Source organism: Pimephales promelas, chromosome 21 (assembly GCF_988280905.1).
Source record: "Pimephales promelas chromosome 21, fPimPro1.hap1.1, whole genome shotgun sequence".
Classification (NCBI taxonomy): Eukaryota; Metazoa; Chordata; class Actinopteri; order Cypriniformes; family Leuciscidae; genus Pimephales; species Pimephales promelas.
Genome location: NC_142789.1, coordinates 27,143,674 through 27,171,513, shown reverse-complemented (window position 1 = coordinate 27,171,513; position 27,840 = coordinate 27,143,674). Strand labels below are relative to the sequence as shown.

At 36.3% G+C, this 27,840-nt stretch overlaps 3 protein-coding genes across 4 annotated transcripts in view; 2 read left to right on the top strand and 1 right to left on the bottom strand.

Moving 5' to 3' along the window:
* The first annotated feature begins 537 nt into the window (after positions 1-537).
* On the top strand, positions 538-7,907 carry LOC120480254 (Krueppel-like factor 15). The gene is made up of 3 exons (XM_039673276.2): positions 538-694; positions 2,480-3,474; positions 4,842-7,907. The coding sequence occupies exons 2-3, from the start codon at positions 2,534-2,536 to the stop codon at positions 5,008-5,010; spliced, it is 1,110 nt and encodes a 369-aa protein (XP_039529210.1). The 5' UTR covers positions 538-694; positions 2,480-2,533; the 3' UTR covers positions 5,011-7,907.
* A 2,206-nt stretch (positions 7,908-10,113) lies between these two features.
* elk4 (ETS transcription factor ELK4) lies at positions 10,114-26,859 on the top strand. 2 transcript variants are annotated; one of them, XR_016148397.1, is made up of 7 exons: positions 10,114-10,976; positions 12,052-12,356; positions 13,752-14,450; positions 15,180-15,383; positions 17,488-17,604; positions 19,295-19,480; positions 26,729-26,859. XR_016148397.1 is itself a non-coding variant. In XM_039673586.2 (6 exons), the coding sequence occupies exons 2-6, from the start codon at positions 12,150-12,152 to the stop codon at positions 19,394-19,396; spliced, it is 1,329 nt and encodes a 442-aa protein (XP_039529520.2). In that variant the 5' UTR covers positions 10,114-10,976; positions 12,052-12,149; the 3' UTR covers positions 19,397-21,602. The 2 variants fall into 2 exon arrangements, 1 of the variants encoding a protein (XP_039529520.2); XM_039673586.2 differs by lacking the exon at positions 26,729-26,859 and having other exon boundaries at positions 19,295-21,602.
* Positions 24,755-27,840, bottom strand: part of slc60a1a (solute carrier family 60 member 1a) — a 15,670-nt gene continuing 12,584 nt past the window's right edge. The window contains exon 10 of the mRNA XM_089124903.1: positions 24,755-27,507. Coding sequence (XP_088981029.1) covers positions 27,365-27,507 — 143 coding nt within the window. The 3' untranslated portion in view covers positions 24,755-27,364. The remainder of the gene's footprint in view (positions 27,508-27,840) is intronic.

Genomic DNA, 27,840 nt, shown 5'->3' with positions numbered 1-27,840 from the left:
AATGAAGTTTATTTCGAGCAAAATAAAATAAAATAATATATAGGCCTACATATATAATAACACACACACAAATAATAATAAAAAAACATAGCAGCTTATCTCCCATTTACATAGATATAAATATATACACATATACACACACACACACATACACAGACATTATTAACATATACACACACAATGTTACATTAAAAAAACAAAAAACAAAACAAAATATCTTTGTTGATTATAATTATGGATGAATTTTAAGTAGATATAAAGCATGGTTATATTTATTTTTATGTCCCCGGAACATAATTCTGGTTTGAACGGGTGAAAAGTTTTGCTTGAAAATGATGCATGCGATGCATGTGTTTAAATGTGAAGAAATACATTGAGTTTTTTTTTTTTCTGTTGCGTTCGTTGGCTGTTTTTCCAACTCTTATAAATAATTCATGAGTTCTTTTACTCTAACCAATGACATAGCTCGTTTTGGAGCGAGCCTCCGTCACGCAACCAATCAGAAGCCAGGAATCGGATCCGTGCCCTCGAATGCATTGCGATGCGTGTCATGTGACAGGACTCTGCGAGAAATGCCAACATGGAACCGTGGCAAGGACGATGTTCTTTCCAACAATAACACTGAAAGAGACATCTGGATTCATCCTATGTCATACATCCACTATCCGGATATTTCAATCCATATTTACACAAGGTAAGTAGACATAAATATATCGTTTTACGTTCGATAATGCAAATCGAAGTGTATTTTTTAACAGAGGGTCAGATTCGATCTAAATGACCCCACTTTGTTGAAGTTGACACCTGTTTCTGGGAATGTTGTGGCCGTGTTGTCCAGAAGCTGCAGTTTTTCCTCGGGTGTGTGTTGGGAGCATGTGTGCAGGCCTGTTTTCCTGCCCTGCTGACGCACTTTAGTGAAACACATGTCTAGTGCCTCGTGTGTGTGCTGTAGCAGTTCAGCATTGAGCAGTTTTAATGCAAGTTTGTCTGTAGTTTTTCTTCTATTGAGATTAGTGTGCATTGTGACTTATGTTGTGATGGAGATTTGTGTTGTGTTGTGATGGTGTTTTTACTGGCCCCTCCTCTTTCTACTCAATAAACCTCGGTGCTTTGATCTACGAAAGTATGGGAACAATGAGGACGGGTGCATGTAAATATTGGTCCGTAATAGTGTTTGGACACTTATGCATTTTTATTGCATCAGATACAATATGCAGAACTTAACTTAAATGAGACATTTTGTAATTAGCTGGCCATAAGCTGATGCTTATTTGAATGTATGAATTAAGTTGACAACCAGATATGTCAAAAGATTAATCGCGATTAATCGCATCCAAAATAAAAGTTTGTGTTTACATATTACATATATGTGGGTGCACTGTGTATAATTTTTTTGTATATATATAAATACACACACATATTTGAGAAAAAAATATTATTTGTATGTAAAATATTTATATTTATATATTATTTATATATTTCTATATACATTAAAATATTTCTTTAATATATACAAGCATGTGTGTGTTTGTGCACCCACATATATTATGTAAACACAAACTTATTTTGGATGCGATTAATCGTTTGACAGCCCTAATATATTTATTTATTTATTTATTTATTTTTTCATTTGGAAAAAAATATATCGTTTTATTATTAAAAACATACTTTAAAAAAAAAATGTTGCTTGTAAAGTGTGCTTGTGCCACCCGATCCGTCTTGGAAAATAAATGCTACTTGTTTTGGTATTTTGTAAACAAATGCAAAGACATTAATCATGGGTGAATTTTGTTACAAAACCTGTCAAAAATTTATTTATTAAGAATTAACCTTTATTTAACCAGGCAAGTCATTTAAGAACAATTTCTTATTTTCAAGTTCTCAAGTGTCATATTTCACCCTATATATCTTAAATAAATCATAGCCTTCCATAATGTAAAGTAATATAATTATTGTAATACAAAAATGCATATAAATAATACATCATAACAGTACTGTACTGCTAATAATTTATGCAGAGGTATTCTTTAAAATAAATATAGTAACGCGTAATTCTATAATTGACCATAGTACCGGTCAAAAGTTTAGAAAAATGACTATTTTTAATGTTTTTGAAAGAAGTCTCTTCTGCTCATCAAGCCTGCATTTATTTGACCAAAAATGACAGAAAAACAGCAAAATTGTGATATATTATTACAATCTACAATAATGGTTTTCTATTTTAATACACTTTAAAATATAATTTATTTCTGTGATCGAAAGCATAATTTTCAGCATCATTACTCCATTCTTCAGTGTCACATGATCCTTGAAAAACCATTCTGATATGATGATTTGATAATGAGTTATTATCAATGTTGGAAGTCGTTAATATTTTTTTATATCCGGTGTATTACTTATATAAGTGTCCACATACTTTAGCGCACCACTACATTATCCTCATTATTTAATTTCTAACTTTCTGTTTTTTTTGACGCAGTGTTTACAAACCGTGGCAATATCTTCAGCTTTCCTCTGATCTGCACACCAACAAATGGTCTCCATAAGTGACAAAGCGGTGGCCACTGCTAATGAATTGTTCGCGGACCATGGTTTGGCCACCTTGCCTTTCTTCGAGGTGGGCGGCAGTGAGAGCAGCGAGAGGGGCAGCTCCATCTCGTGCTCCAGTCCCGAAGCGGAAGATGCTGGAGCTCGGCTCGGCTACAGCCCGGGCGAGGAAGACGAGGATGAAGGCCCGCTACAGATCTTTTTAGACTCCACTGAGGAGTTGTTGACCCAGACGCCCAGGCTGCCTGATTTCATACAGCAACTGCCCAGCACCTTCTCTCCAACCCTGGAGGACATTGAGGAATTCTTGATGGAGAAGATGGAGCTGGTGAGAGATGCTCCTCCGAGTCCGGAAGAAACGTCTAAGGGCGATGAGCCTCCCATCCAGCCGTCTTCCCCCAGTGACGCAGAGCCGAAATCCAACACGACCTCGCCGGCCCCTGCCACTCAGAGTGTTAACGCCACGCCGGTGCTCGTTGGTGCTCCATTCGTGCTTCAGTTGCAACCTCTCCAGCTAAGCCACACCCTCCAACAGCCAGACAACCAATCGGGCGTGGCCAACGGGCTCAGAGTGGCCCACCTGGTGCTCGGTGTCCAAGGGGCACAGAACATTACCCTTCTTTCACCACAGGTGCCCTCAGCAACCTTCCTCCCTATCATGGGCGAGGCCATCAATCAAGACCAAAAGTATGTGAAGATCGCTCCTCTGCCCATTGCCGTCAGGGCGGTCGGAATAGCGGGTGCAGGCCTGGTCAAAGCCATCACGCAACGTTCATCCAGGTCCTCCACGGAAACCTTGAGGGTGCATAAATGCTCTCACCCAGGGTGCGAGAAGATGTACACTAAGAGCAGCCACCTGAAGGCTCATTTCCGCAGGCACACGGGGGAGAAACCCTACCTGTGCAGCTGGCCAGACTGTGGGTGGAGGTGAGTGTTCAAACCAACGTTTGAATGATTGAGTCAAAATTGGTCGTTCTTGTTTCCTTTATACACAAAAAAACATATGTCTGCATATTCTTTCTTAAAAACCTCCTCCATCCCCGAAACGACTTTTCTTTTTGGCTGATCGGGCTGCGAAACGATTAATCGCGATTAATCGCATCCAAAATAGTTTGTGTTTACATAATATATGTGTGTGTAGTGTGCATAATTATTTTGTATATATATAAATACACACATATACATGTACTGTAATGTTTATGTTATGGTATAGGGCTGTGAAACGATTAATCGCGATTAATCGCATCCAAAATAAAAGTTTGTGTTTACATAATGTATGTGGGTGTAGTGTTTATAATTATTTTGTATATATAAATACACACACATGCATGTATATATTTAAGAAAAAGGTGTTATTTATATTTATGTATAATATAAATTTTGTATAAATATATATAAAGCATATACATGCAAATATTTCTCAAATGTATACATGCATGTGTGTGTATTTATATATACAAAGTACTTAATACACACTACACGCATATATTATGTAAACACAAACTTTTATTTTGGATGCGATTAATCGTTTCACAGCCCCAAAATTTTGGGGTTGGTATCCTTTTGTTTATGAAAGAAGTCTCTTATGCTCACCAATGCTACATTTATTGATACAAAATTCAGTAGAAACTAATATTGTGAAGTATTATTACAATGTAAAATAGCCGTTTTCTAGTTTTATTAATGTTCAGCAGTCATTACTTTAGTCTTGAGTGTCACATGATCCTTCAGAAATCATTCTAATATGTTGATTTGCTACTCATTTTTAAAAAAATTATTATTATTAAAAATGTTGAAAAATTTGTGCTGCTTAATATTTTTGTGAAAAGTTGAAACCAATCAAATATTTTCTGGATTCCATGATGAATAGAAAGTTTAAAAGAGCAGCGCTTATTTGAAATACAAATCTTTACTGTCACTATTGATCAATTTAATGCATTCCTGATTAATAGAAATATTATTAATAAAAGAAAAATCGTCGTGACCCCAAACGTTTGAACCCGTAGTGAATGGTAGTTTAAGAACACGAAAATGAAATGTCTAACAAATAATAAACATTTATTTATTGCAATTTTCGAAGCTATATTCAAAACATTTGATTGACTTGAAATATCTGTTTGTGAGTGCAATCTCTATAAAAGGAATTTTCCAAATCTTTTAGAAAGTTAATGAGTAAGCCGTAGAGATTCATTGGTCGACTAATGCAGGGACCTTGTACATAAGAGCTGATTAACATCCAGACCTGTAATGAATGGAGCTGACATGTATGTCCTGCTGTGCTCTATGCTTTGAAGGTTCTCTCGCTCCGATGAGCTGTCCCGCCATCGGCGGTCTCACTCGGGAGTCAAGCCTTACGAGTGCACAATGTGCGACAAAAAGTTCGCCAGGAGCGACCACCTATCCAAACACACCAAGGTGCACCGGGGTCCTCGCGCCGGCAGACTGGTCAGGGCGAATGTCTGAGCACGGGATAAAACTGGAGTGTGATTCCTGGAGTCTGAGAGGGAAAGCTATGATATCTAAACGGGCTAACGAGCTGTAACCCTCCGCCTTCATTTTCCTCTCCTTTTCCTACCCCACTTTTTATGGTTTATCCAGATGTTTGTGTTTCTTGGTGCTATAGTAAGCTAACTTGAAACTCAGGGATGTGATTGTTAAGCTCAAAGCATATTTCTGGCTTTTTGGTGAGTTAAAGGGATAGTTCACTTTGAAATGTTCATTTTTGGTGTGTTTTAGCTTACCTCAAGGGCATCCAAGATGTAGGTGTCTTTGTTTCTGCAGTAGTTTCAATTTTGATATTTTTAGGTCTGTCAGTCATATAATGGAGGTCTATGGTCACCACCTCAAAGAGCATGCACAGAGACGTCCAAATTAAACATGATTTAATGACTCGTAAATGTAAGTACACATTGATTGACTTCATGTTTAATTTGGACTTCTCTGTGCATGCTCTTTGAGGTGGTGACCATAAACCTCCATTATATGACTGACAGACACGTACGGTTTAACCCTAAAAATATCAAAATTGAAACTACTGCGGAAACAAAGACACCTACATCTTGGATGCCCTTGAGGTAAGCTAAAACATACCAAAATGAATTTCAAAGTGAACTATTCTGTTAAAGTCGATTTCGTCGCGTTTTGTCCTTTGTTGGTGTAGGTCACGCTGCAACAGATTACGAGATCTGTTTTTATTGCCTTTAAACCGAGGTTGCAGGAGATCTAAAGGACAATACGGAGTATAATTTGAGGAAACTCGTTTCCTGTACATTTTGTGAATATTGTGTTATAGCTCTAACCAGGTGAAAATATGAAAGAAGTACAGTATTTTGGTAGGTTATAGCACATTAACTGAAGCCAGAATGCTGCAGAATTTCCCTTCCTTTTAAATTAAGACAATATGCACTATGATTTAGGCTATAATATTATGCATTATCAAACATGGCCTTTGTCAGGGTGAATCTCAAGAAAAATGTCAAAAAACGCAATATATTACCTGAAAATAAGAAGTTGTCATTTGTCAAAATTGTCATTTGTCATGCAAATACATCTCATTTTCAAAATTGTAATGCCCAAAACATCTCAGTATCATATTGTGAAAAGATCTCTTATTCTTATTACTGCAATATACATTTGGTAGTGTACAGTTTGTAAGAGTAGTTGTTAAAATTAATTTATACAGATTTCTGTTATGAAAAAAGAATATCAAGAAATGATGATAATTGTAATGCGAATGAGATTTTTCACTTGAATGTAATGGGAAAATCGGGTGGAAATGCACTTAACAGAAAATAACACTACAATCTTACAATAAGCTTCATTTTATTTGATTTGACATTTCTTCGTGAGATTCACCTTATTGAATTACTCTAATGGAGTACAGCTTTTTTAAACACATTTTTTATGATTAGGTCCGACGGCGTTATTTGTGACACGTCCCAGTGTTTTAAAACTAGTGCCGTCAAATCAATTAATTAAGAAAAGTTTGTGTTTATGTATATATACACACAGAGACATGCACACTTTTATGTTAGATGCGATTAATGGATTTGACAGCACTATTTACAACACGTTTAGCGAGCGTATCGAATGTTTAGTCCCCGCCCCCTTGCGCAAACCCAATCGTGGGATTTTCTCAGCCCAATCACATCCCTGCGCCAGCTGAAAGGTATTTATGCATCAAGTTGCTTTCCACGTTTTTTTTTCTCGTGCCTCATCTCTCTCAGTCTGTTGAGAGCGTATGCCAAAACCGTGGATAACATCACTACATGTATGGAACGAACTTATGTACTGTAAAACATATATAAGCTAGAAACAATTTTCTCTTCGATCTGTAATCACTCAAAGAAAATTGTTTCCTTTATGTCGTCGTAATGTGCTTTGCATTAGATCAATGCATTTTTTTCTACTTAGTGCCGTCACGGTTGATAAGCTACAGTAAATCGCTGAGGACAGTTGTTACTGTTCGTAAAAACTGGCAGCTGTTTGCTTCCTGTCGAAATGAAGCTATCTGGACATCATTTTACCGTTACGTCATTGAACCGGCTACTCTTGCGTCCACGGGACTGTGTTTCCTGAGAAGGTTCATGTTAATCTCCCACATGGAGTGAATTTGCTTGACATTGTCTTGCCTTTGTACATCTGGTCTTAACTACTTTATGCATTTCTACAGTACTTAGCTCATGTAGGCTTTCACGATGCCCTACATACTTAGTAGAGCCCGACCGATAAAGGATTTTGAAGGCAGATGCCGATACAAATATTTGTTGGTTTTAAAATCCGATATATCGGCCGATATTTTTGTCATGTTTTTTTTTCATTTCAGAAATAACGTGAATGGCATGTTATACACGAGTGTTGCCAACAAGGACGGTGTAGAGTGCTCTCTGGTGGAGAAACTATACAACTCCAACACTCATAACATGGTTGAAGCGTGTTTCGTCCGTTTTTATTTTATTTTTGAAATATTAATTTATCGGCCATTATAACTGCCGATACCGATAGTTTGGAAAATGCATAATATCGGCCGATAATATCGGCCTGCCGATAAATCGGTCTGGCTCTAATACTTAGTATCTGGACTTATCAATACTCAAACGTTTGTAGCAGTTCCTGAACGATCACGTAGGTACATCCTTTTTAATATCGCTCAAAGAGCAAGCTGATTTTCAGTGTTTCGATTAGTACTATCACGTACTTCCTGTTTTAAGATCTTTTTTTTTCTTGTTCTCTTCTCTTTTTTTTGAAGGGAGATGTCTGTTTTAATGGGAATTCTAACTTAATATTCCCTTGCAAGGGCTCACCCTTGATTTTTCTGCCACCACCTTCATCCCAATAAAAGTGTTAAATTATTTCCTATACCTATAACATCATGTTAATGTGTTAAAGGCTCGTTCACACCAAGGACGATAACTATAGCGGTAATTATAAATATACAGATCTAAAAATCCTTCTAAATATTAAAGTATAGCACAACTACGATATCGTTGGAAGCACTTACAGAAACATTGACAGCCAATCAGAATCCTGCTTTAAAAAGATTGAGCAAAGATAAAACCGAGCGCTTATAATAAACACAACGATGTCGTCCGCTGGGCTGGACGCAAATATAGTTATTTTTATAGTTCTTGGTGTGGACGGACCTTGACTGTTCTCATTTACACAGACCATCCAACTATAGCTGCTCTTATACCTTATAGCTGGTCAAATTTAGGTTATATTTTTGAATAACAGAAAATGCTATTTTCCTATGTAAGAAAATAAAGTAAAAAACAAAAAGAAAACACAACCTTTTGGAAAAGCTGTGATATGTCACCTTTAAGGTATGGATACTGTACATCTCGGCTATTTAAAGGAAAGTTCTGGGTTAAGTACAAGTTTAAGTCACGCTGGTTTGACTTTGTAAAATAAAGCAAAAAATTGATTTATTGCAATTAATAAACTTACAATGGAAGTCTATGGGGCGATGCATTGGACCTGGTTGCAATGCAAATTACACACTGCTAAAATACATAGTTTTAAAAGTATAGCCACAATTCTTAAATTATATATATATATATATATATATATATAATAGTAGTGATATAATCAATGCAGTTTGTGCAGATGTTATCCAGTATTTCAACACCTGGTTTACCATCACATAATCATTACAAGCGAGAGTGTTATTTTAGTATTATTTATATACTATTATAGTAGGCTATTCGTTAATATTTTCTTTTATGTTTTAGTAAATTTGTTTATTCTTCTTTCTAATGTTCAGCTTTAATTTATTTTTATTTCAGTATTAATTTGAGTCTTTTTTTTTAGTACTTTAACTTATATTTCAGTTAGCTGCCAGGGCAACATTTCTTAATTTTTGTAGATTTTTCAATATTTACATTTTATTTTAATTCAGCCTTATTTTAAGGTGCACAGATACCACAGATGAGTTTCTGTACAGAATAGTGAAAAACTCACTTATTATGATAGCAATGCATAGCTTTACATTTCTGCTTCAAAACCCTCTGGAATGTTTCCCCCATTATAAGTGCATCACTGCAAACATTTTTGTTCACAAACTGAAGGAAGAGTTAATATCACAGATAAACCTGAACCATTCCTTTAAGAAATAATCTTGTTTTGGAGTTGTATGAACATTGTGTTTAGTTTTTTCCCCTCCCTTAAATTATAAGTCATTGTGCTTTTTATAGATCACATGGTTTGCTTTATAATGCAGAGCACTTTTATTTTCAGACAAATGCTTATTGTTGATGTTAGCACACATTTCTGGGGAAGAACTGCGAAGAATCTTCCACAAAAACCTTCTAGTAAAAGCATTAGTCACTGATCTTGTACGGCAGGAATGCTTGGCTTGTGCTTTTGCCTGCATTTATTTTCCAGCGTTGGACTCTGTTTGGAAGGCGTGGTGGCTGGAACTGACACAGAAGACTAAAATTACACACTTATTCTGCCACTCTTTTCCTACACACACATGGCAAATGAGTATGAATGTGAAAGTGTGGGTGGTGCCTGGAGGGTGTGGTAACAGGAGGTAAATGTAGTAGTGGTGGTGTTATTGTGTACAATCTATTTGTAATAGTATTATTGGCATCCACAAATAATACTCTTACAACAAAGTACTTCACACTTTTTTTCTGGTGTCTATAGGTTTATTCTGCAGGTACAGCTTTTTGCACTTTTGTACACATTTATATAGTCCTGTTGTGTTTTTAAACAAGGTATAATGGGTTGTTATTATGTAGACATAAAACTTTTAAGTATAAGGGAAATGTTATTTGAGATGACATTTCATCTATCTATCTATCTATCTATCTATCTATCTATCTATCTATCTATCTATCTATCTATCTATCTATCTATCTATCTATCTATCTATCTATCTATCTATCTCTGTTGGTCTGTCTCATCTGATTGGTCTGTCTACAGTTCTATCTGTCTGTCTGTCTGTATCTGTTGGTCTGTATGTCTGTCATTCTATCTAATTGGTCTGTCTATTGTTCTATCTGTCTGTCTGTCTATCTATCTATCTATCTATCTATCTATCTATCTATCTATCTATCTATCTATCTATCTATCTATCTATCTATCTATCTATCTATCTATCTATCTATCTATCTGTCTGTCTCTGTTGGTCTGTATGTCTGTCTATCATTCTATCTAATTGGTCTATCTATCGTTCTATCTCTGTCATTTCACACCCTGTCATCATTCTATTATCTATCCAGTTATTTCTTATCTAAATGTCAAAGTACATTCAAACGGATGTTGCATAATATTTCAACACCATCCGAATTGATATTTGTAGTTTCTTTTTTTATCAACTAGTACACTATATTGATACGTTAAATAACTATAGTCATTTAGATCAATTAGAGTCCTTCATAAGATAATCTACATGCTTTGACTGGCTTCACTGCATTTCTCTTGATGCTGATTTGACATCTGGAGGATATTATCGCTATTCAAACTAAATGCACGTCATTTCTTACAGATTCATAAAATCTCAGTCTTTGTTCTGGAATTTTATTGTGCGCTTAGAGTGTCTAATCTGGTGGGCTTGTTGCTTCCTGTTTTGTTTTATTGTGGTTGCAGCTAAAAATATCAGTAGCCTACGTGAGATGGAGAGACTTTAGTTTATCTTTATCCGCATCTTTTTTGTTGTCGTTCTCATTGTAAATGCGTCAAAAACCGCTTTAAATAGTAAAATTTACATAAACTAGTTAGTTTAATGAGTCTAAAGTTAGCTAAGACTCCGTTAGCTAGCGGACTAGCACGCTACGCTAGCTGACCACCAAATATCTTTACACGATGTAAACATACAAGAAAACATTCGGCATTTTTATTTTATTTTATTTCTTTTCTGGTTTTAAACTGTCGAAAAGACCGAGACCCTCAGGACCGACTCCGTTGAACACAAAGCATCTCAGGTGAGTTTGACAGTCATTAGCTCGATGCTAACTCAAGTTCTAACAGGTTGCAGTTTAGTGAGTTAACGTTACATTCGCGTTTGTTTTCAATAACTTTAGCTAACTTTATAAGTATTGTAGAGGAATTTCAATACTAAAACGAATGATAAGTGACGCACCGTGTTGACGTGCAGGTTTTGCATACGCTCCTATCCAAATTTGTGGAATTTCTAATTTACAAAGCTTTACACTAATGAACATATAATTTTATGTGAGTTTAAAATGATTGTTTAGGGTTAAATGCACATTTAGCATATATTTCCATTGTTTTGCCATTGATGGTCCTGTTATTCTCAAAAGAATTAAAGCTATAGCTTATGTGTAGTTTTAAATTAAAGTTTATGGTCATTATTATGGATATTTGAAATTGCCAAATATAAGTGTAAATTTACACTACACACATAGGTGTATTTGCTATTGATGTGCACCATTATACCATTTTGAAGTGTAATTATGGTGAAATCCGGGGTCATTTATGCAGCAACAAAATGAGCATCTCATTTTAGCCATTAAATTAAAGATGCATAAGTGGTATGTTAATGTTTACAGTATGCAATCCCTATCATCATGAAACAGGCCTTTTACTTTTGAGCTACATGTAATTGGTGATGCCATCTCAGCCTAAACTCTTTGTGTAGTGTAAAATTCCCAGATCCCGTCTCCTACAGTCGGTGGAATGCTGTCACGTCTCGCCTCTTTGTTTCTATGTTTGTCTGTTCTGTCAGATTGTATGTGGGAGACATTTTTCGCTCTCTACTGGAACTACCAGCTGGATATCGGATGAGTCAAGGCAGATTTAGTTTTATTTTAAGCTGCTTATATACGTACACAGTCCACACAGCCAGGATTACACTGAAGTCCAGTACCATTTGGTATTTAAAATGGTGTGCATATTTACCATGGTTTTATGATTTCAAGAAAGGTCGCTCTAGGTTTGGTTGAAGAGAAACGCTTCCTAAACATAAAGCTCTCCCTCTTGCTATTACTTTAAAATTCAATTTGTGATCTAATTGCATCTCGATCATTTATATTTCAGCCTCTGCCGGAATATGCCGTTACGTGTCATCCAGGCTGTGAGCTCGAACAGGGTCCCGTAAGGTAACGTTTCCCTCACAGCTGTGGATCGAGAAGGACATGGACAGCTCAGTGACCCTGTGGCAGTTCCTGCTGCAGCTCCTGTTGGACCCCAGCAATGACCATCTCATCTGCTGGACCAACGAAGATGGAGAGTTCAAACTATTGCAGGCCGAGGAGGTGGCCAGATTATGGGGCGCCCGCAAGAACAAACCCAGCATGAACTACGACAAGCTCAGCCGGGCTCTGCGTTACTACTATGACAAGGTGCGTAATGTCATACAGTCATCAATTACTCGCCCTCGCATTGTTCTGAACCGAATAACAATGCAACATAAAAGGACATGTTTTGCGGTTTGTCCAAAGTGTGATTGAGGTCTGTTGAGCTGGAAAAATAAGGTAGCCAATAGGGCCTGTGCTCTAAATTCCAAGTGTTTTGAAGCCGTAGCTTAGCTTTGTGTGAGGAACAGACTGACTAGTTAGTATTCATAATATTCAATATTATTCAGCATATGGATGCACAATAGGCTTAGTGCTATATTGGGACTGTAATGGTTATTGGTCAATATTTGTGATTTTTATATGACTGTTTCCCCTGCAGAACATAATTAAAATAAATGTATTATTATTTTAATAAATAATAATAAAAAAAATAATAAATAAATAAAATTAAAATAAATCCATTACAGGATGTATTAAAGGACTAGTTCACTTTTGAAAGTTTTGCTGATAATTTACTCACCCCCATGTCATCCAAGATGTCCATGTTTTTCTTTATTCAGTCGAAAAGAAATTAAGGTTTTTGATGAAAACATGCCAGGATTTTTCTCCATATAATGGACTTCAGTGGGAACCAAACGGTTCAAGGTCCAAAAGATACTTTCAGTGCAAACTACAAACTGTTCAAAGGGCTGTAAACGATTCCAGATAAGGAATAAGGGTCTTATCTAGTGAAACGATCACTCATTAAATAAATGAATAACAAAGTTTTATAAGCTCAAATGCTCGCCTTGCTCTGTTCTGTGACGCACGTTTGTGACTCTCCTGTTCGAACTCGTTCATCAAAATGAACGAATCTTTTTCCAAGTCATTTGGTTCATTCAACGAACAAAATGAACGAATTGACTCGGAAAAAGATTTGTTCATTTTAATGAACGAGTTCGAACAGGAGAGAGCAAGGCGAGCATTTGAGCTTATAAAACTTAAACTTTATTTATTTTATTTTTTTTGAGCGATCGTTTCGCTAGATAAGACCTTTATTCATCGTCTGGAATCGTTAAAGCCCTTTGAACAGTTTGCAGTTTGTACTGCAAACAGTAAGCACACAATCAAGTCACCAAAGAAGAGGGTCACAGAGCCCTGTGAGGTTTATTCTTGAGCGAGAACTGTGTTTGAGGGTTTGTCACTTTAGCTTTTTAAGCCTCATTTTGGCACCACAGGGCAAGAGGTATCGTTTGAACACGGGTTTGTTTACTTAATTGCATGTTATTTTGTTAGAGTGGGTAGAAGAATGCAACTGACTGGTAAAAATGAACATACGAGGGAAGTTTTGGTTGATTTGTTTGGGTGATTGTTTTTTACGTAGAAATTTTTAGATGTATGTTGGAGAAAGTCATTGTTCTGCTAGAATAAACATGCATTTTCTCGAATCTTTCCTTGCAGAACATCATCAAAAAAGTAAACGGGCAGAAGTTTGTGTATCGTTTTGTGTCGTACCCTGATATCCTAAAGGGGGATGGGATGGCCAGAATGGAGGGTGCAGACGGGGGCTCTACCGGACCTCTGCCTCTCTCGGACAAACTTGTAAACGTCTCCAGGGATAAAGACAGAAAAGACGCCCCAGACCGAGGTGCAGGCACACCGGGTCAGTCCAAAGCATCCAACCGGAATGACTATATCAACTCCGGCTTGTACACATCCTTCACTTTGACTTCTTTGCAGTCAGGAACACAACTTTTTAAATCCATGAAAATTGAAAACCCAGGAGAAAAGCTTATGGACAAAAAGGCAGGCCAGGAGTCGCCCCAGCCGTCCACAGTCATTAAATTTGGGACCATGCCAAACAAAAACAGCACTCTGTCTGCTATAGGGAGGCCTGAACTTCTGGCACAAGCCGTCCAAGTTCCACTGAAAGCAGAAAATGAGACCAAACAGAGCACAGCCTCGCATGTTGTGTGTGCATTTGTGGAGAATCACACTTCAGAGAATGCCATGACGGGCTTCCCGCTCTCAAGAATCTCTCCGTCACCGCTCCCTCATTCCCAGTCGCCCTCTTCTTCTCCGATGACGGATTCCCAGGAGCTGGTGATTGACAGTGAAATTGAGTCCCTCTCCTCACAGCCTTCAGAGTTGCAGTTGCAGGTACAACATGCTAAAATATTGTGTAGTTGTTCTGTCGCAACTTCACAAGATCAACAAGGATATACTCTTTGTCTTTGTTATTATGTATGTACTATGTACTCTTTGTTATATGTAAAGATATTACTCTTTGTTTTGCCAACGTGTTTTGATGCACAGACCTTCATTGGCCTAAATGAGCTTTTGTACACCTCTTGGTAATCTTTTAGCTCTGATGAAGGCCTGTGCACCGAAACACATTGGCAAAATAAAGAGATCATGATGGAAATTACAATTGGAATGATGTTGGTGTGCCTTTATGGTAATAGGTTTATGTGCATTTCCATGGATATTTAATTTATTTGTTTAAAAACTATAATAAATGTGTTTTATTTTATTTGGTTGCAGAACAATTAATCCAGATATACATATATAATGTTTTTTTGTTTTTTGTTAAATAAATAAGTTGTGTTTTTATTTATATTTATTTATAACAATTCATTCAGGTATCCTTTTTTTTAATAATGTCAATGAGATAAATTCAGCACTTCAGGCCTTTATTCACTTTGAATAACAATTTGAATATGTCATGAAAAAAAAAATATAAAAAAATTACGATTATTAATAATTTGCTAAATGAAGATGAATATAATATAAATGTAAATATATCAATAATTATATAAGTGTAATAATATCACCATTATTGTATTCAAATTCATTATTAAGACATCTCTTTCTCTTTCGGTCCATCAGGTCCAGCCCTACTCTATTTCCAAGGACACAGTAACAGCTTCTGAGATGCCTGACTCTTCACCCCGCAATCTCAGCGGAAAGTCAAAGAAACCCAAAGGCCTGGAGTTGATGCCCACGCTGGTGGTGACCAGCTCTGACCTTAGTCCTCTCAATCTGTCCAGCCCGTCCCTCCCCACGGCCTCTCTCACCCCAGCCTTCCTGCAGGTCAGTCCCCTCCTGACCTCCATCACACGAGTATGCTATTTTCTGCTGTCATTGGTTTGTTAGTATCATTAGACCATCAGCAGTTTTCGTGTTGGGTCGCAATTTCCATCCGAATCACTTGAGGCGCATCCTCTTGTGCAGTAGTTATTTATTTGACTTTGCTCATTGTAGCCAGACTTTTGCACCACTTTGCATCTTGTTCTGGCCAAGAATTGCCCAATTAGATAGAAAACAGCTGTTTGATCAACAGTAATTTGCTTTCTTTGTGTCATTTAGTCTAAAAGTGCTCCAATTATGCTGTTTTTAAAGGGTTAGTTCACCTAAAAATGAAAATGATGTCATTAATGACTCACCCTCATGTCGTTCCAAGCCCGTAAGACCTCCGTTCATCTTCGGGACACAGTTTAAGATATTTTAGATTTAGTCCAAGAGTTTTCTGTCCTTCCATTGAAAATGTATGTACGATATAGTGTCCTGTCCTTGTCCAGAAAGGTAATAAAGAGTAGAGCCAGACCGATATATCGGCAGACCGATATTATCGGCCGATATTAGGCATTTTACAAACTATTGGTATCTGCAGTTATAATGGCCGATAAATTAATATTTCTAAAATAAAAACGGACAAAACACGCTTGAACCATGTCATGAGTGTTGGAGTTGTATAGTTTGTCCACCAGAGGGCACTCTACACCGTCCCTGTTGTTGGCAACACTCGTTGAGTTGGTCACGATACATACATTGCTTGAATAACCATTAAAAGAACATCCCCATCAGTTCTCTGAACTCAAATAAGCATGACAAAATTTGTGACTATCATGTCCAGTTTAAAAAATAAATAAATAAATAAATAAAATATCGGCCGATATATCGGAATATCGGATTTTAAAACCCAAAAATATTTGTATCGGTATCGGCCTTCAAAATCCTTTATCGGTCGGGCTCTAATAAAGACATCATCAAAGTAGTCCATGTGACATCAGTGGGTTAGTTACAATGTTTTGAAGCATCGAAAATACATTTTGGTCCAAAAATAACAAAAACTGAGACTTTATTCAGCATTGTATTGTCTTCCGGTTCAGTTGTGGATCCGCGTTCAGTGACGCTGCTGACGTGTTTGTCATGCAAGTGGCATCTTATTTAAATAATTTTAAAAGTCTCCATGTCATGTTGTACTGACAATTTGGAATAAATTAGTGCAAAACATGTAGATCTTGTGGTCGGAACATCAATCTGTCTAAAAACACCAATTATTTTGAACACGAAACTTATAATGCGCATAAAAAAAAAAATTCTGCTTTGCTTGCTATGTACATATTTTCATTTTGGATTTTTATGTTCCAAAAAATAGACATACAAATATTTGAATGGATTTTTATGCAATTTATTCACAAATTATTGCCATATTTGCAATTTGAATGCCAAAAAGCTTGTGAACGACCTGTTAAAAATGCTCGCAAATGCTACCAGGCTTATGCACAATTACTATAAATGACCACCGATGATAAAACTGATCTGTCTCTGAGTGTGGTTTAAAAGAAAATGGCCTATTACAAGCATATTTTTCTAAAAATGTGTGGTTATCTTGCATAGGAATATGGTGAGGTTACATTGAAATCCTTATGTGGTTGCATTCATATCATTTTGAGGCACTAGAGGGCAATAGTGGACCATTGTGGTTCTGATGTGCTTCGCAGACACTCATTGGCTGTTATATGATCGTGATCATATGGTGAGGTTTAGCTGGATGCTACTTTGATGGATCACCTCGTTAAGACTGCACATTTTTGCATTTACGAGCACTCATACATCCAGCCCCAGAGGATCACCCCCTGCTGTATCTTCAGTGAGATGAAAGATGAAATATACTATAATTCAAATCTATTATTTATGTTTTTTTTTCAGGAAATACAGCACCCTTGCCCTGTGATTAATTCTTATTGCTTCTTAAAGTCTCATTAAGCCACTTTTAATTAAACATTTATATTTCAGGGTTATGGCTCTTGCAAATGCTTTGTGCTATGATGCTCACGAGTATTTGGGAAATGCACGCTTAATGGAAAGAGAGCTGTTTCTCTAAAAGTTAATTTTTGTTTGTTTGTTGCAGACACCCCTGCTACTCACCCCCAGTCCACTTTTGTCGAATATCCATTTCTGGAGCACGCTAAGCCCGGTGGCACCCCTCAGTCCCGCCCGGAGACAGGGCCCGCATACCCTCTTCCAGGTGAGTCACTTAAAGGGATAGTTCACTTTGAAATTCATTTTTGGTATGTTTTAGCTTACCTCAAGGGCATCACAAGATGTAGGTGTCTTTGTTTCTGCAGTAGTTTCAATTTTGATATTTTTAGGTCAAACCGTTCTTGTCTGTCAGTCATATAATGGAGGTCTATGGTCACCACCTTAAAGAGCATGCACAGAGAAGTCCAAATTAAACATGATTTAATGACTCGTAAATGTAAGTACACATTGATGGCCTAAGACATGAAACGAGCGGTTTGTGTGAGAAAACGAACAGTATTTATATCGTTTTTACCTCAAACATTTTTTTTTACCTCTAAAAATCTAACAATAAATAGCCAGTCTACTACTTACTTTTGGGCTTCAAAATCTAAGGTACCATTCACTCCCATTATAAAGCTGGGAAGAGCCAGTATATATATATATATATATATATATATATATATATATATATATATATATATATATATATATATATATATATATAATTTATTTTAAAAATAACTCAGATTGTGTTTGGCTGAAAGAAGAAAATCATATACACCTAGGACGGTTTGAGGATGAGTAAATTATTTTTGGGTGAACTAACCCTTTAAAGTTTGTCACATTTCACATTTGGATTCAAATCACGTCATATGTGAGTGCCACAGCTGGTCCTTTTTGCCCAAAAAAACAGCCTGCATTTCAACTGATTTGAGAGCTGAATAGTGAAGTCAGTCTCATAGCTTACTCACAAATAAACAAGTTTTGAGAAAATATCTTAACATTCAAAGCCACATGCTATCTTTGATGTAAACACTAAGACGTTACTTTAATATATAATGAGTAAAATTCACAGAAGTCAGTTCACAGTCAGGCATAATATTTGTACATTTCTTTTATTTCAGACAAACAGGGAAAATGAAGTGGTTGGAATATCTTTGTAGCGAGATGAAAATAATATGCAACATGATATTATGCTTGAAAACAGCTTTGTTGATTCCAATGGGAGCAAAGTCTTTATGCTTTGAGGTTTTTTGTCGGTTTAGAAAGACTGAAGTGTGTAGGATTCCCATGGTCCTGGAAAAAAAGTTCAACAACTTGTATAATCAGAATAGTTTTTAGTTGTGAACTATTTACTTTGATTGCCCCAAAATACTTGGATTATTTTTACAATTAGTTTATTACAATATTTTAATATATTGCTTATTAATTATTGGAAATTAATTTATGATTTGGTTTACAACAGCTTTCTTATTAACCTAATCAAATCATCCAGTGTGGAAACTGGCGCTATTTTAATATTATTCATATACAATTATAGTATTTATTAATATTTCAAATGTAGCTTTTATTTTATATTTAGCTTTTGTATTAATTTTAGCTTAAGTTTGAGTAATTTTACTGTTGTCATTTTTTCTTTGATATATTTCTATTTTTGTAGCACTTAAACTTAATTTTATTTTAGCTAGTTGCGGAGGCAACATTTCTAATTTCCAGTCCATCTCACATTCATATTTTATTTAATTTCAGTCTTATTTCAATTAATTTGAACAATTTTAGTATTAGTTAATGATAATAACACTGGTGAAAACACCAGAGACTTTGAGATGTTCCCAATAATGTTACAATATTCCTGAAAAGATGTGTTAATTAATTTTTTTTTTTTTCCATTCTGTTTCTCTTCTTTTTTCCAGTTTCCTTCTGCCCTGAGTTCCACGCAGTTCTCTGTTCCCTTGTATAGTTTAGACGGCACCAACACTCCCGGCCCTCTCTCACCCGACCCACAGAAGACATAAGAGGGGGACGAATCTTTGCCTCGTGTCCTTGATTGATAAATGCTGATCGACCTCATTCTGTTCATCTGAACCGGTCCTCTTCAGGTAACAAAGATGTAAAAGATGTCCATTTGACTCTTGAACCTGTGTGATGTCACAAATACTTTTCCTTGGGATGTATATCAAGCCATCATATAGTGTCTGCAGGACACTGTAAATCTTTAATTCCTGTTTTTTAAAGCACTGGTCTTCAGGGATTGGCTCTAGTGTGACTCTTGATCTCCACAGCTGCCAAAATGGGCATCATGTGTGTGCTTTACTTGTCTAATCGGGATTCTGAATTTCCTTGTGATGAAGAGATTCTAACATCATTTGTTTGTACAGCCAGATCTGGATAAAGAGGGATCGTTTGTACATAATCCAGCAAGTTCACTTCATCTCAGCTCATGTTTGCCTTTTTGTTTGGGAAGTTCTCAAACAAACCTGCCTTGCCAAGCCAAACCGCCCCTTCGCCTTGTGATTTTTGACAATGACCTCTGTATTATCTTGTATCTTTCCTCATGCTGCACTTACTGCCATGTATTTAAAGTGTTTCGTCATAATAACCACACGAATGGCACTTAGATCAAAACAAGCTGCACTTACTAGGGCTTTTGCACCTACTCATGTTTACTAGCCATCCACAAAAGTAGTGAAAATGTCGGCGGGTAAACAATTACCTCACGGAAATGACTCGCGACACAACCGAGAAACGAAAAAGTCAGTGAAATGGAATTTCCTTCTGCTTGATTCGTTTCAAGGTAATACACATTTTGGTTTGTAAGTGAACATTATAAAGGATCTCAGATGTCCGCAGCACCAGCACTGTTTGTGAACGCTTTTCGCTCCAGGTTCATTTCTGCATAATTCCAAATATAATTGGCTGTTACAGCTTATTATACAACTAATGTCACACATTTTCCTTCTATTGTGTGTGTCTGCATCCACAGTCCAGTCCGCCACCTTGTACAACTAACCGACTAGCTGGTGCAAATAGTGACATTTTATTGTGCATTGTAGATCAGAACCAGCAGAAGTCACATTTCTTTGGGATGGTTCACCAAAAATGAAATTCACGTTGTTCCAAACCTGTAAATCCGTCTTTCTTCTGTGGAACGCAATGTTTTTTTGAGAATATCTCAGCTCTTTTTGTCCATGAAACAAGAGACAACACAAAAGCTGTGTTCCTCAGAAAAAAGAAAGTCACACAGATTTGGAAACAACATTTTTGGGTGAACTCTTTATGAAGATTGAGGCAGTCAGGATGCCATATTCTTGAAGAAACCCTCAACATTTGAACATCTTAAAACATTAAATCTAATTGGTGCTTTGACCATGATGCACATTTTTGAGAGGCCAAATTGTCGTCACCCTTGTTGCAATGCTTGAATGATGGCGACTGCGTAATGAAGCGTGCTTCCAAATGCCATCACCGTAACACGCCAGATATGCCACTGCGGCAATGCTTATCATACAAATCTTTTCATAGAAACCATTTTCCCTTTCTGAAAGGCTGAAAGCCATTAGGAATGATTTCAGTTGAGTGGGAAAATCCAAGGACTTGCTTTACTCCAGTAGACTGGCGATTCACCATTAAGCTAATGGAGCGTACACAGCGTAAAATGGAATGGAACGGCACCGGCTCAGTGCTTAAAGCCTCGTCCCACCATTAGGATGGTTGGATTGCTGGAGATCGGTTGGATGTGCACCGTAACTGGACGGGTGTCTGTAGATCTCAGGCCAAATGCTCAAAACCATTCCTGCATTTGTCAGCTTTCCCGGTGTGCAAGATTCAATCCCCCTGCAGAATACAATCTACCCTGGACAACAAGCCCAAGCTGTTTGTAATGCCCAGCCAGAAGTGGCTGTCCTTTTGTAGCTGGTTTGGCTGGTTTACCAGTCCAGTTAACCCCTGCTGGTAGAATATACCATGCATCTTTTTCCATTGATGCTCATTCAAAAGTAAGTGTTTTTAGAAGGCAAGGCTTACATTTCATATATAACATTGCTCTATAGTAAATGTTTAGTGAATTTTTGGGGGGGCTTCCGGCTTTCATAATTATTTATTTTCATATTTAACACAACTTAAAGTAATGTTTTAGCTTACCTCAAGGGCATCCAAGATGTAGGGGTCATTGTTTCCAAAGTAGTTTACATTTTTTTATTTTTAGGTCAAACCGTTTGTCTATCAGTCATATAATGGAGGTCTATGGTCACCACCTCAAAGAGCATGCACAGAGAAGTCCAAATTATACATGATTTAATGACTCGTACATGTAAATACACATTGATGGCCTAAGACACGAAACGAGCGGTTTCTATATCTTTTTTGTAACCACAGCCACGTCCAACTGATCTGAGAGCGTGGACGCTTTGTGGCTGTGGTTACAAGAGGTAAAAACAATATAAATACCGTTTGTTTTCTCACACAAACCGCTCGTTTCGTGTCTTAGGCCATCAATGTGTACTTGCATTTACGAGTCATTAAATCATGTTTAATTTGGACTTCTCTGTGCATGCTCTTTGAGGTGGTGACCATAGACCTCCATTATATGACTGACAGACAAAAACGGTTTGACTTAAAAATATCAAAATTGAAAATACTGCGGAAACAAAGACGCCCAAATCTTGGATGCCGTTGAGGTAAGCTAAAACACACTAAAAATTAATTTCAAAGTGAACTATCCCTTTAAAACAGGTTCTTGAATCATTTAAGGGTCATCGTATTCTGTGAGAAACCTGAATCTTGCACGACACCGGCAAAGATGGTAAATGTCTGATTCTACAAGCCCCTCTTTGCAGTCCTTATTTGATGTCAGTGTGTGTGTGTGTGTGTGTGTGTCAGTGTGGAGTGTTTGGCAGTCTTGCGTCTCCACTTATAAACCAATATAGAAAATGAATGGCCATATGTTGCACAACATAAAACCCTACCTCTGAACAAACTCAAGCCATGATTTATAACTGACATGCGTTAAATACAAAACTGGAACAACACTCAATTTGCAGAAACTGAGCTCTTTTAGTCCCTCCCTGTAGGACCACTTAAAGTGCAATGATACAAATAGAAAGGAAATTGATCAAAAGTGTGTGTATGTATAGGAACTGTTTAGCATCTCAGATTCAGCTCTCAGGTATTGTATGATTACCCACACTCCTTATCCGTACCCAACACGTTGAAGAAACGGCTTTCACACCCATGCTAACATGGTGCCTTCTAGTCTTATTCGTTGCCAGTAAAACGAAAATAGGCAACAGTTTTATTAATTGTTTCTAATCTGAATGGCTTTTTTTGTCATTTACTGCTGAAAAGAGCTACAAACTAAAATTATAGCTATTTGAAGGATCGTTCTGGTTTCAATACAACTATTGACAGCATTTGATGCACAAAGGACTTTAATTGTATTTTATTTCTGTTAAGTTTTTTTTGTTAAAGGGATAGTTTATCCAAAAATTACATTTATTATAATTTACTCACCCTCAAGTTGTTCTAAAATGTTTGAGTTTCTTTATTATTATATTAATAATAATCTTTATTTTAATAAATCTTTATTAATATATTATTATATTTTGTAGATTGTTGGTAACCAAACAGTTGCTGGTAATACATTTAAGTTTTGGATAAACTATCCCTTTAACACAAATCTTAAGTTGTATTTAACCCAGAACATTCTTTTCATGTAATATGTATCATCAGCATAGATTATAAAAGCTAGAACTGCATTCAGATCCAGTTAAAAACAGATCATATGAAATATTGTTTACTCGTACTTTCGTACTTTCAGTCTGTATGCATAAATCAAGAATAGGAACATTTTGTTTTATTTCATTTATTAGCGGCCATTGTATTTACAACATTTAATTTGTTCGTTTTTTTTTAAACTGTTGTTTCAAACCTGCATTATAAAAATGAGATGTTTGGCAGAATGTCTTTTCCGTACACAAACATCAGTTAATTAATATGTAAAATGTAAACGTATGATTTGTGCTTATTATTTTTTTTCTGTGATGAAGAGACAGAAATTTGAAACTATTTTTTCAAATGACACAATAAATTGTGGTAGTTTTGGGACCTTGAAACTATCAATCCATTTTATAGTATGGAAAAAGCAGCTTGGACATTCTGTGAAACTTCTCTTTTTGTGTTCCACGGAAGAAAGAAATTCATATTTGTTTGTTTTTAGGCGGGTTTTTAACTATTCTTAAATTAGTTAAAGGAGTAGTTCACTTTTAAAAAACCTTTTCCTGATAATTTACTCACCCTCATGTCATCCAAGATGTCCATGTCATTCTTTCTTCAGTCGAAAAGAAATTAAGGTTTTTGATGAAAAAATTCCAGGATTTTTCTCCATATAATGGACTTCAATGGGAACCAAACGGTTCAAGGTCCAAACTCGTTCATCAAAAATGAACGAATCTTTTTTTGAGTCATTTGATCCATTCAACGAACGAAATGAACGAATTGAACGAATTGACTCTGAAAAAGATTTGTTAATTTTGATGAACAAGTTCGAACAGGAGAGTCACAAACGTGCATCACAGAACAGAGCAAGGCGACCATTTGAGCTTATAAAACTTAAACTTTGTTATTTATTTTTTTTAAATGACCGATCGTTTCGCTTGATAAGACCTTAACCTAAAGCCCTTTGAACAGTTTGCACTAAAACTGTCATTTGGACCTTGAACCATTTGGTTCCCATTGAAGTCCATTATATGGAGAAAAATTCTGGAATGTTTTCATCAAAAAGCTTAATTTCTTTTCGACTGAAGAAAGAAAGACATGGACATCTTGGATGACATGGGGGTGAGTAAATTATCAGCAAAAGTTTTTTTTAAAAGTGAACTACTCCTTTAATTGTACATAGAGTAACACGTGATGGGGTGTCAGTAGCATTATGCTGTTGTTTTGTAGTATTTTCACTTTTGACATGTAGCGTCTTCATTTGTATTCCTGAGGCATTCAGACCGAGTTTGATTGCTCTTGCCTGTATCGTGAGCACTGCACATGCAATTGCCTTCTCATCGAGGGGATCGTGAGTTGCTTAATGCCTTTTACATTTTGAATAATGGATTTTGTGCAGTGTGCAATGACTTTTTTTTTAACCTGTTTCCAATATTTTAGTTAAATGCTCTCTTACCCACGTAGTTTTTTGAGGGAAAAGCAGCTTAGTTTGACTGCATATTGTACTTCGTTAAATAGTCATTTGTTTTGTTTCTTTGAAAATTCACATTTCTCTCTGTAGGATAAAATGGGTTTGTTATACGTGTTTAGCTTTTAAACAATGATGTCTTATGTTTTTTCCCTTCTCTATTTGCTTGAGTTTAGTTTTTCCCCTGAGCACATTTAACTATTGTAGCCATACTGAACATCTGTTGTACTTTAATGCGAGTCTTAAGCACTTAAACATTTTTTCCTCTTACTGGCACTTTGTGTTTTTTAGAATTTGTTGTAAAACTAATCTCATCTTATTAGTGACTCCACCACCCCAAACACTCAAATTTTGGTTTGGATCAACATTTGGAAACTATGCATTCAAGCTATTTTCTGCACATGATGAATTTTGTAAAAAATCGATTACTAACCGTATATTTTCTCTTACTCCAAAAAATCTAAAAGCCATGTATTTTACTACACTTAGAGAAAATGCACTTTTCATGAGTAGGGTATAATTTTGTTATTAAGCAATTAAGGCTAATGATGATGTTTTAGATAGAACTATTGTGTTAAATAAAATATTGTCTTAACATGTCATGAGAAGTAATTGATATTCAATTAATTATTTAGTGTTATTATGTAACGTTTAACTCTTCTACTGTGTTTAAAGGGATAGTTCACCCAGAAATGAAAATAATACTTTCCCTCATGTTGTTCCAAACCTGTAAGACTTTTGTTCATCTTTGAAACACAAATTAAGAGATTTTTCATAAAAGCCTAAATTAAATCTGTTCATCATATAAAGCGATCAAGCCTTTTTAGAAAGTTTGGTCTAAACCGCTCAATTCATATGGATTAGTTTTACGATCTCTTTGTGAACTTTTTGAAACGTCAAACTGGTAGTTGAGTAGCTGTCAATGGAGGGACAGAAAGCTCTCAGATTTCATCAAAAGATCTTCATTTGTGTTCTGAAGATGAACAAAAGTCTTACGGGTTTGGAACGACATGAGTAATTAATGACATTGTTTTTATTTTTAGGTGAACTGTCCCTTTAAGAGCCTATTAGCACATGATTTAACCATTGCAAAATGGAACATTTAAAAAAAATTGACACACCCAGGAAGAGACATTATTTAAACTCTTCAGTAGAACGAATAGGTATTTACATAATCTTGTTCTAAACCTGCTTTTAGCCTCTTAACATCCTTGATTTGTCATTACAAGTGGTGTTATTAAGAGTGACCACGGTCAATATGACTGCAGTAGATGTGAAAGATATTAATAAAAATGATGTTGATTTAGCCAGCTCACATACCTGTATTAACTTTGTTTTCGGTCAATCCACAATAGTCGATTGTCGAGAAAAAAAATGAGCTTAATGTTAAAATTGACCTTTAACTATATTCTTATCTTTTTTTTTTTCCTTGATTCATGACATGTTTTTCAATTACTACAAACCAACATATGGGCCAAAGAAACTATCCTCTTGTGTGTGAAAAATTAAGTGTGTAATTCGTATTTAATTTCACTACGAAAGTTACACATCAGGTTTTAAAACCATATTCAGACCTTATCCAAATTCTGATAACGCAATAAAAGGAAAGTGCTATACACAATAGAAAATTAAACAACATTTAATAATGTATGACAAACCTTTATGCTTATTTTATACCCCATTCATGGAAAGTGCCAATGCGAAACTTAACACAATCAGATTTTCTCATCCTCTAAATGTCACGACTGCACAGTATTTTGAACAATATTTTGTTTCTCATGTGGAAAAAAGGATGATGTTATAATCAAAAGTGTGAAATGTAACTTTAATGCGACAATATTGACCAAATGTTTTGAATATTTTTGTGCAAATGTATTTTCAGATCATCTCTCTCTACCAGCTGAAATGTTTACAAATGTATGTTCATTGGCGTACCTGTTGTACTAATCTGTGCATGTTGGAAGGGAAGGAAGATTTCTATAAAAAACACATGTAGAACTTTTTTTGGCCAGTGTCTTCATCAAATACAGCTGCAGAAAGCTGACCTCGTTCATGCAGCAATTGTGTTAACGTTAGCATGTTTGACACCTGCGTAAACCAGAAAAAACAAATACAACTTTACCCAGGCCAAGAGAAATCCGCTGACACGTCAACCTCTCGCAATCAGGTTCGCCCACCTGAACGCTGAGGTCACGGGCTTTAGAGGGACCGTCCGACCTGAAGCCACACAACACAATACAAGGAAACTTTTCCAGGAAGACAGTAGGATGTCCTTTTCTGACCTGTATCTCTTCACCACAAACGTGTTATGAGCACATCGGCAGAGAACAACTGATCTGTGCATTAGACGGAGCTTCAGAAGGATTTCAAGGAGGTAACGAAGAACTAAATTAATGCAATCCAGTCAAATTATTGCTTTAAAAGAAAACGTTGTAGGGCCTTTACACAATCAAAATATTTTTCTATTGTTACTTTGATCCAATAAGAACCCATCTCCTGCTATATTCAATTGCTGATTGGTCAGTATGTTTTTGACATTAATAAACACTAAACCACTGACTTCTTGTTAGAAAAGTTTTTGTATTGCACATAAGATTTAGCAGCCAAATAGCATAATTAGATTATGACATTTGTACATCCATTCATCAAAAATATTTAAATACTACAATTATAAACCTTTAGTTCAAGATCTCTTAACACTTCCTTGTTGGTTTTTTAGCTGTGAAAATGATCTTCATGGTTGATCCTGTCCCATTAGCGATGGGAATGTCCCTGAGTCAACCAGTCTCCGGCTTCTCCGTTGTTAAGGATCGATGGATGCTTCCCGCTTTGACATGTCCCGTGAGTTCGGCACCGTGGAAGAACAGGTCTTGATCCCATTTTGCTCAAGTCTTTCCTTGATCCCATTTTGCTCAAGTCTTTCCGTGTAGGAGTTATTGGGGAAAGCTGTGTGGAAAAAAAAAAAACGTTAGAAAGTGACCTCTGCATCTCACAAATGAATGGCGAGAAGTGTTATTTGATAAGCCAAACCAGGGATGGGCAACTTCGATCCAGCAAACCCTGATAAAATCTCACCGGTCTAGTTTTCTAGTTCACTCTGGGTCAGGTGTGTTTGGTTAGTTCGATTAGTGGCGCTCCATGACCGAAATTGCCATTCCTTAGCCCGAACAGTATTGGTTTTATCTAACAGGACAAGACTATTTTATTCAATTGGCAGGGCAACGCCAAGGTCATCGTTTCGACTCCCATTGAAGACACAAGTTGCTTTGATTAAAAGTA

Bases quoted from the DNA above. Each gene is read 5' to 3' on its own strand.
- elk4 (XM_039673586.2), top strand. From the start codon at position 12,150: ATGGACAGCTCAGTGACCCTGTGGCAGTTCCTGCTGCAGCTCCTGTTG. The intron at 15,384-17,487 runs GTCAGTCCCCTC...TGTTTGTTGCAG, and splicing joins TCACCCCAGCCTTCCTGCAG to ACACCCCTGCTACTCACCCC. The intron at 17,605-19,294 runs GTGAGTCACTTA...TCTTTTTTCCAG, and splicing joins GCCCGCATACCCTCTTCCAG to TTTCCTTCTGCCCTGAGTTC.
- LOC120480254 (XM_039673276.2), top strand. From the start codon at position 2,534: ATGGTCTCCATAAGTGACAAAGCGGTGGCCACTGCTAATGAATTGTTC. The intron at 3,475-4,841 runs GTGAGTGTTCAA...TATGCTTTGAAG, and splicing joins TGGCCAGACTGTGGGTGGAG to GTTCTCTCGCTCCGATGAGC.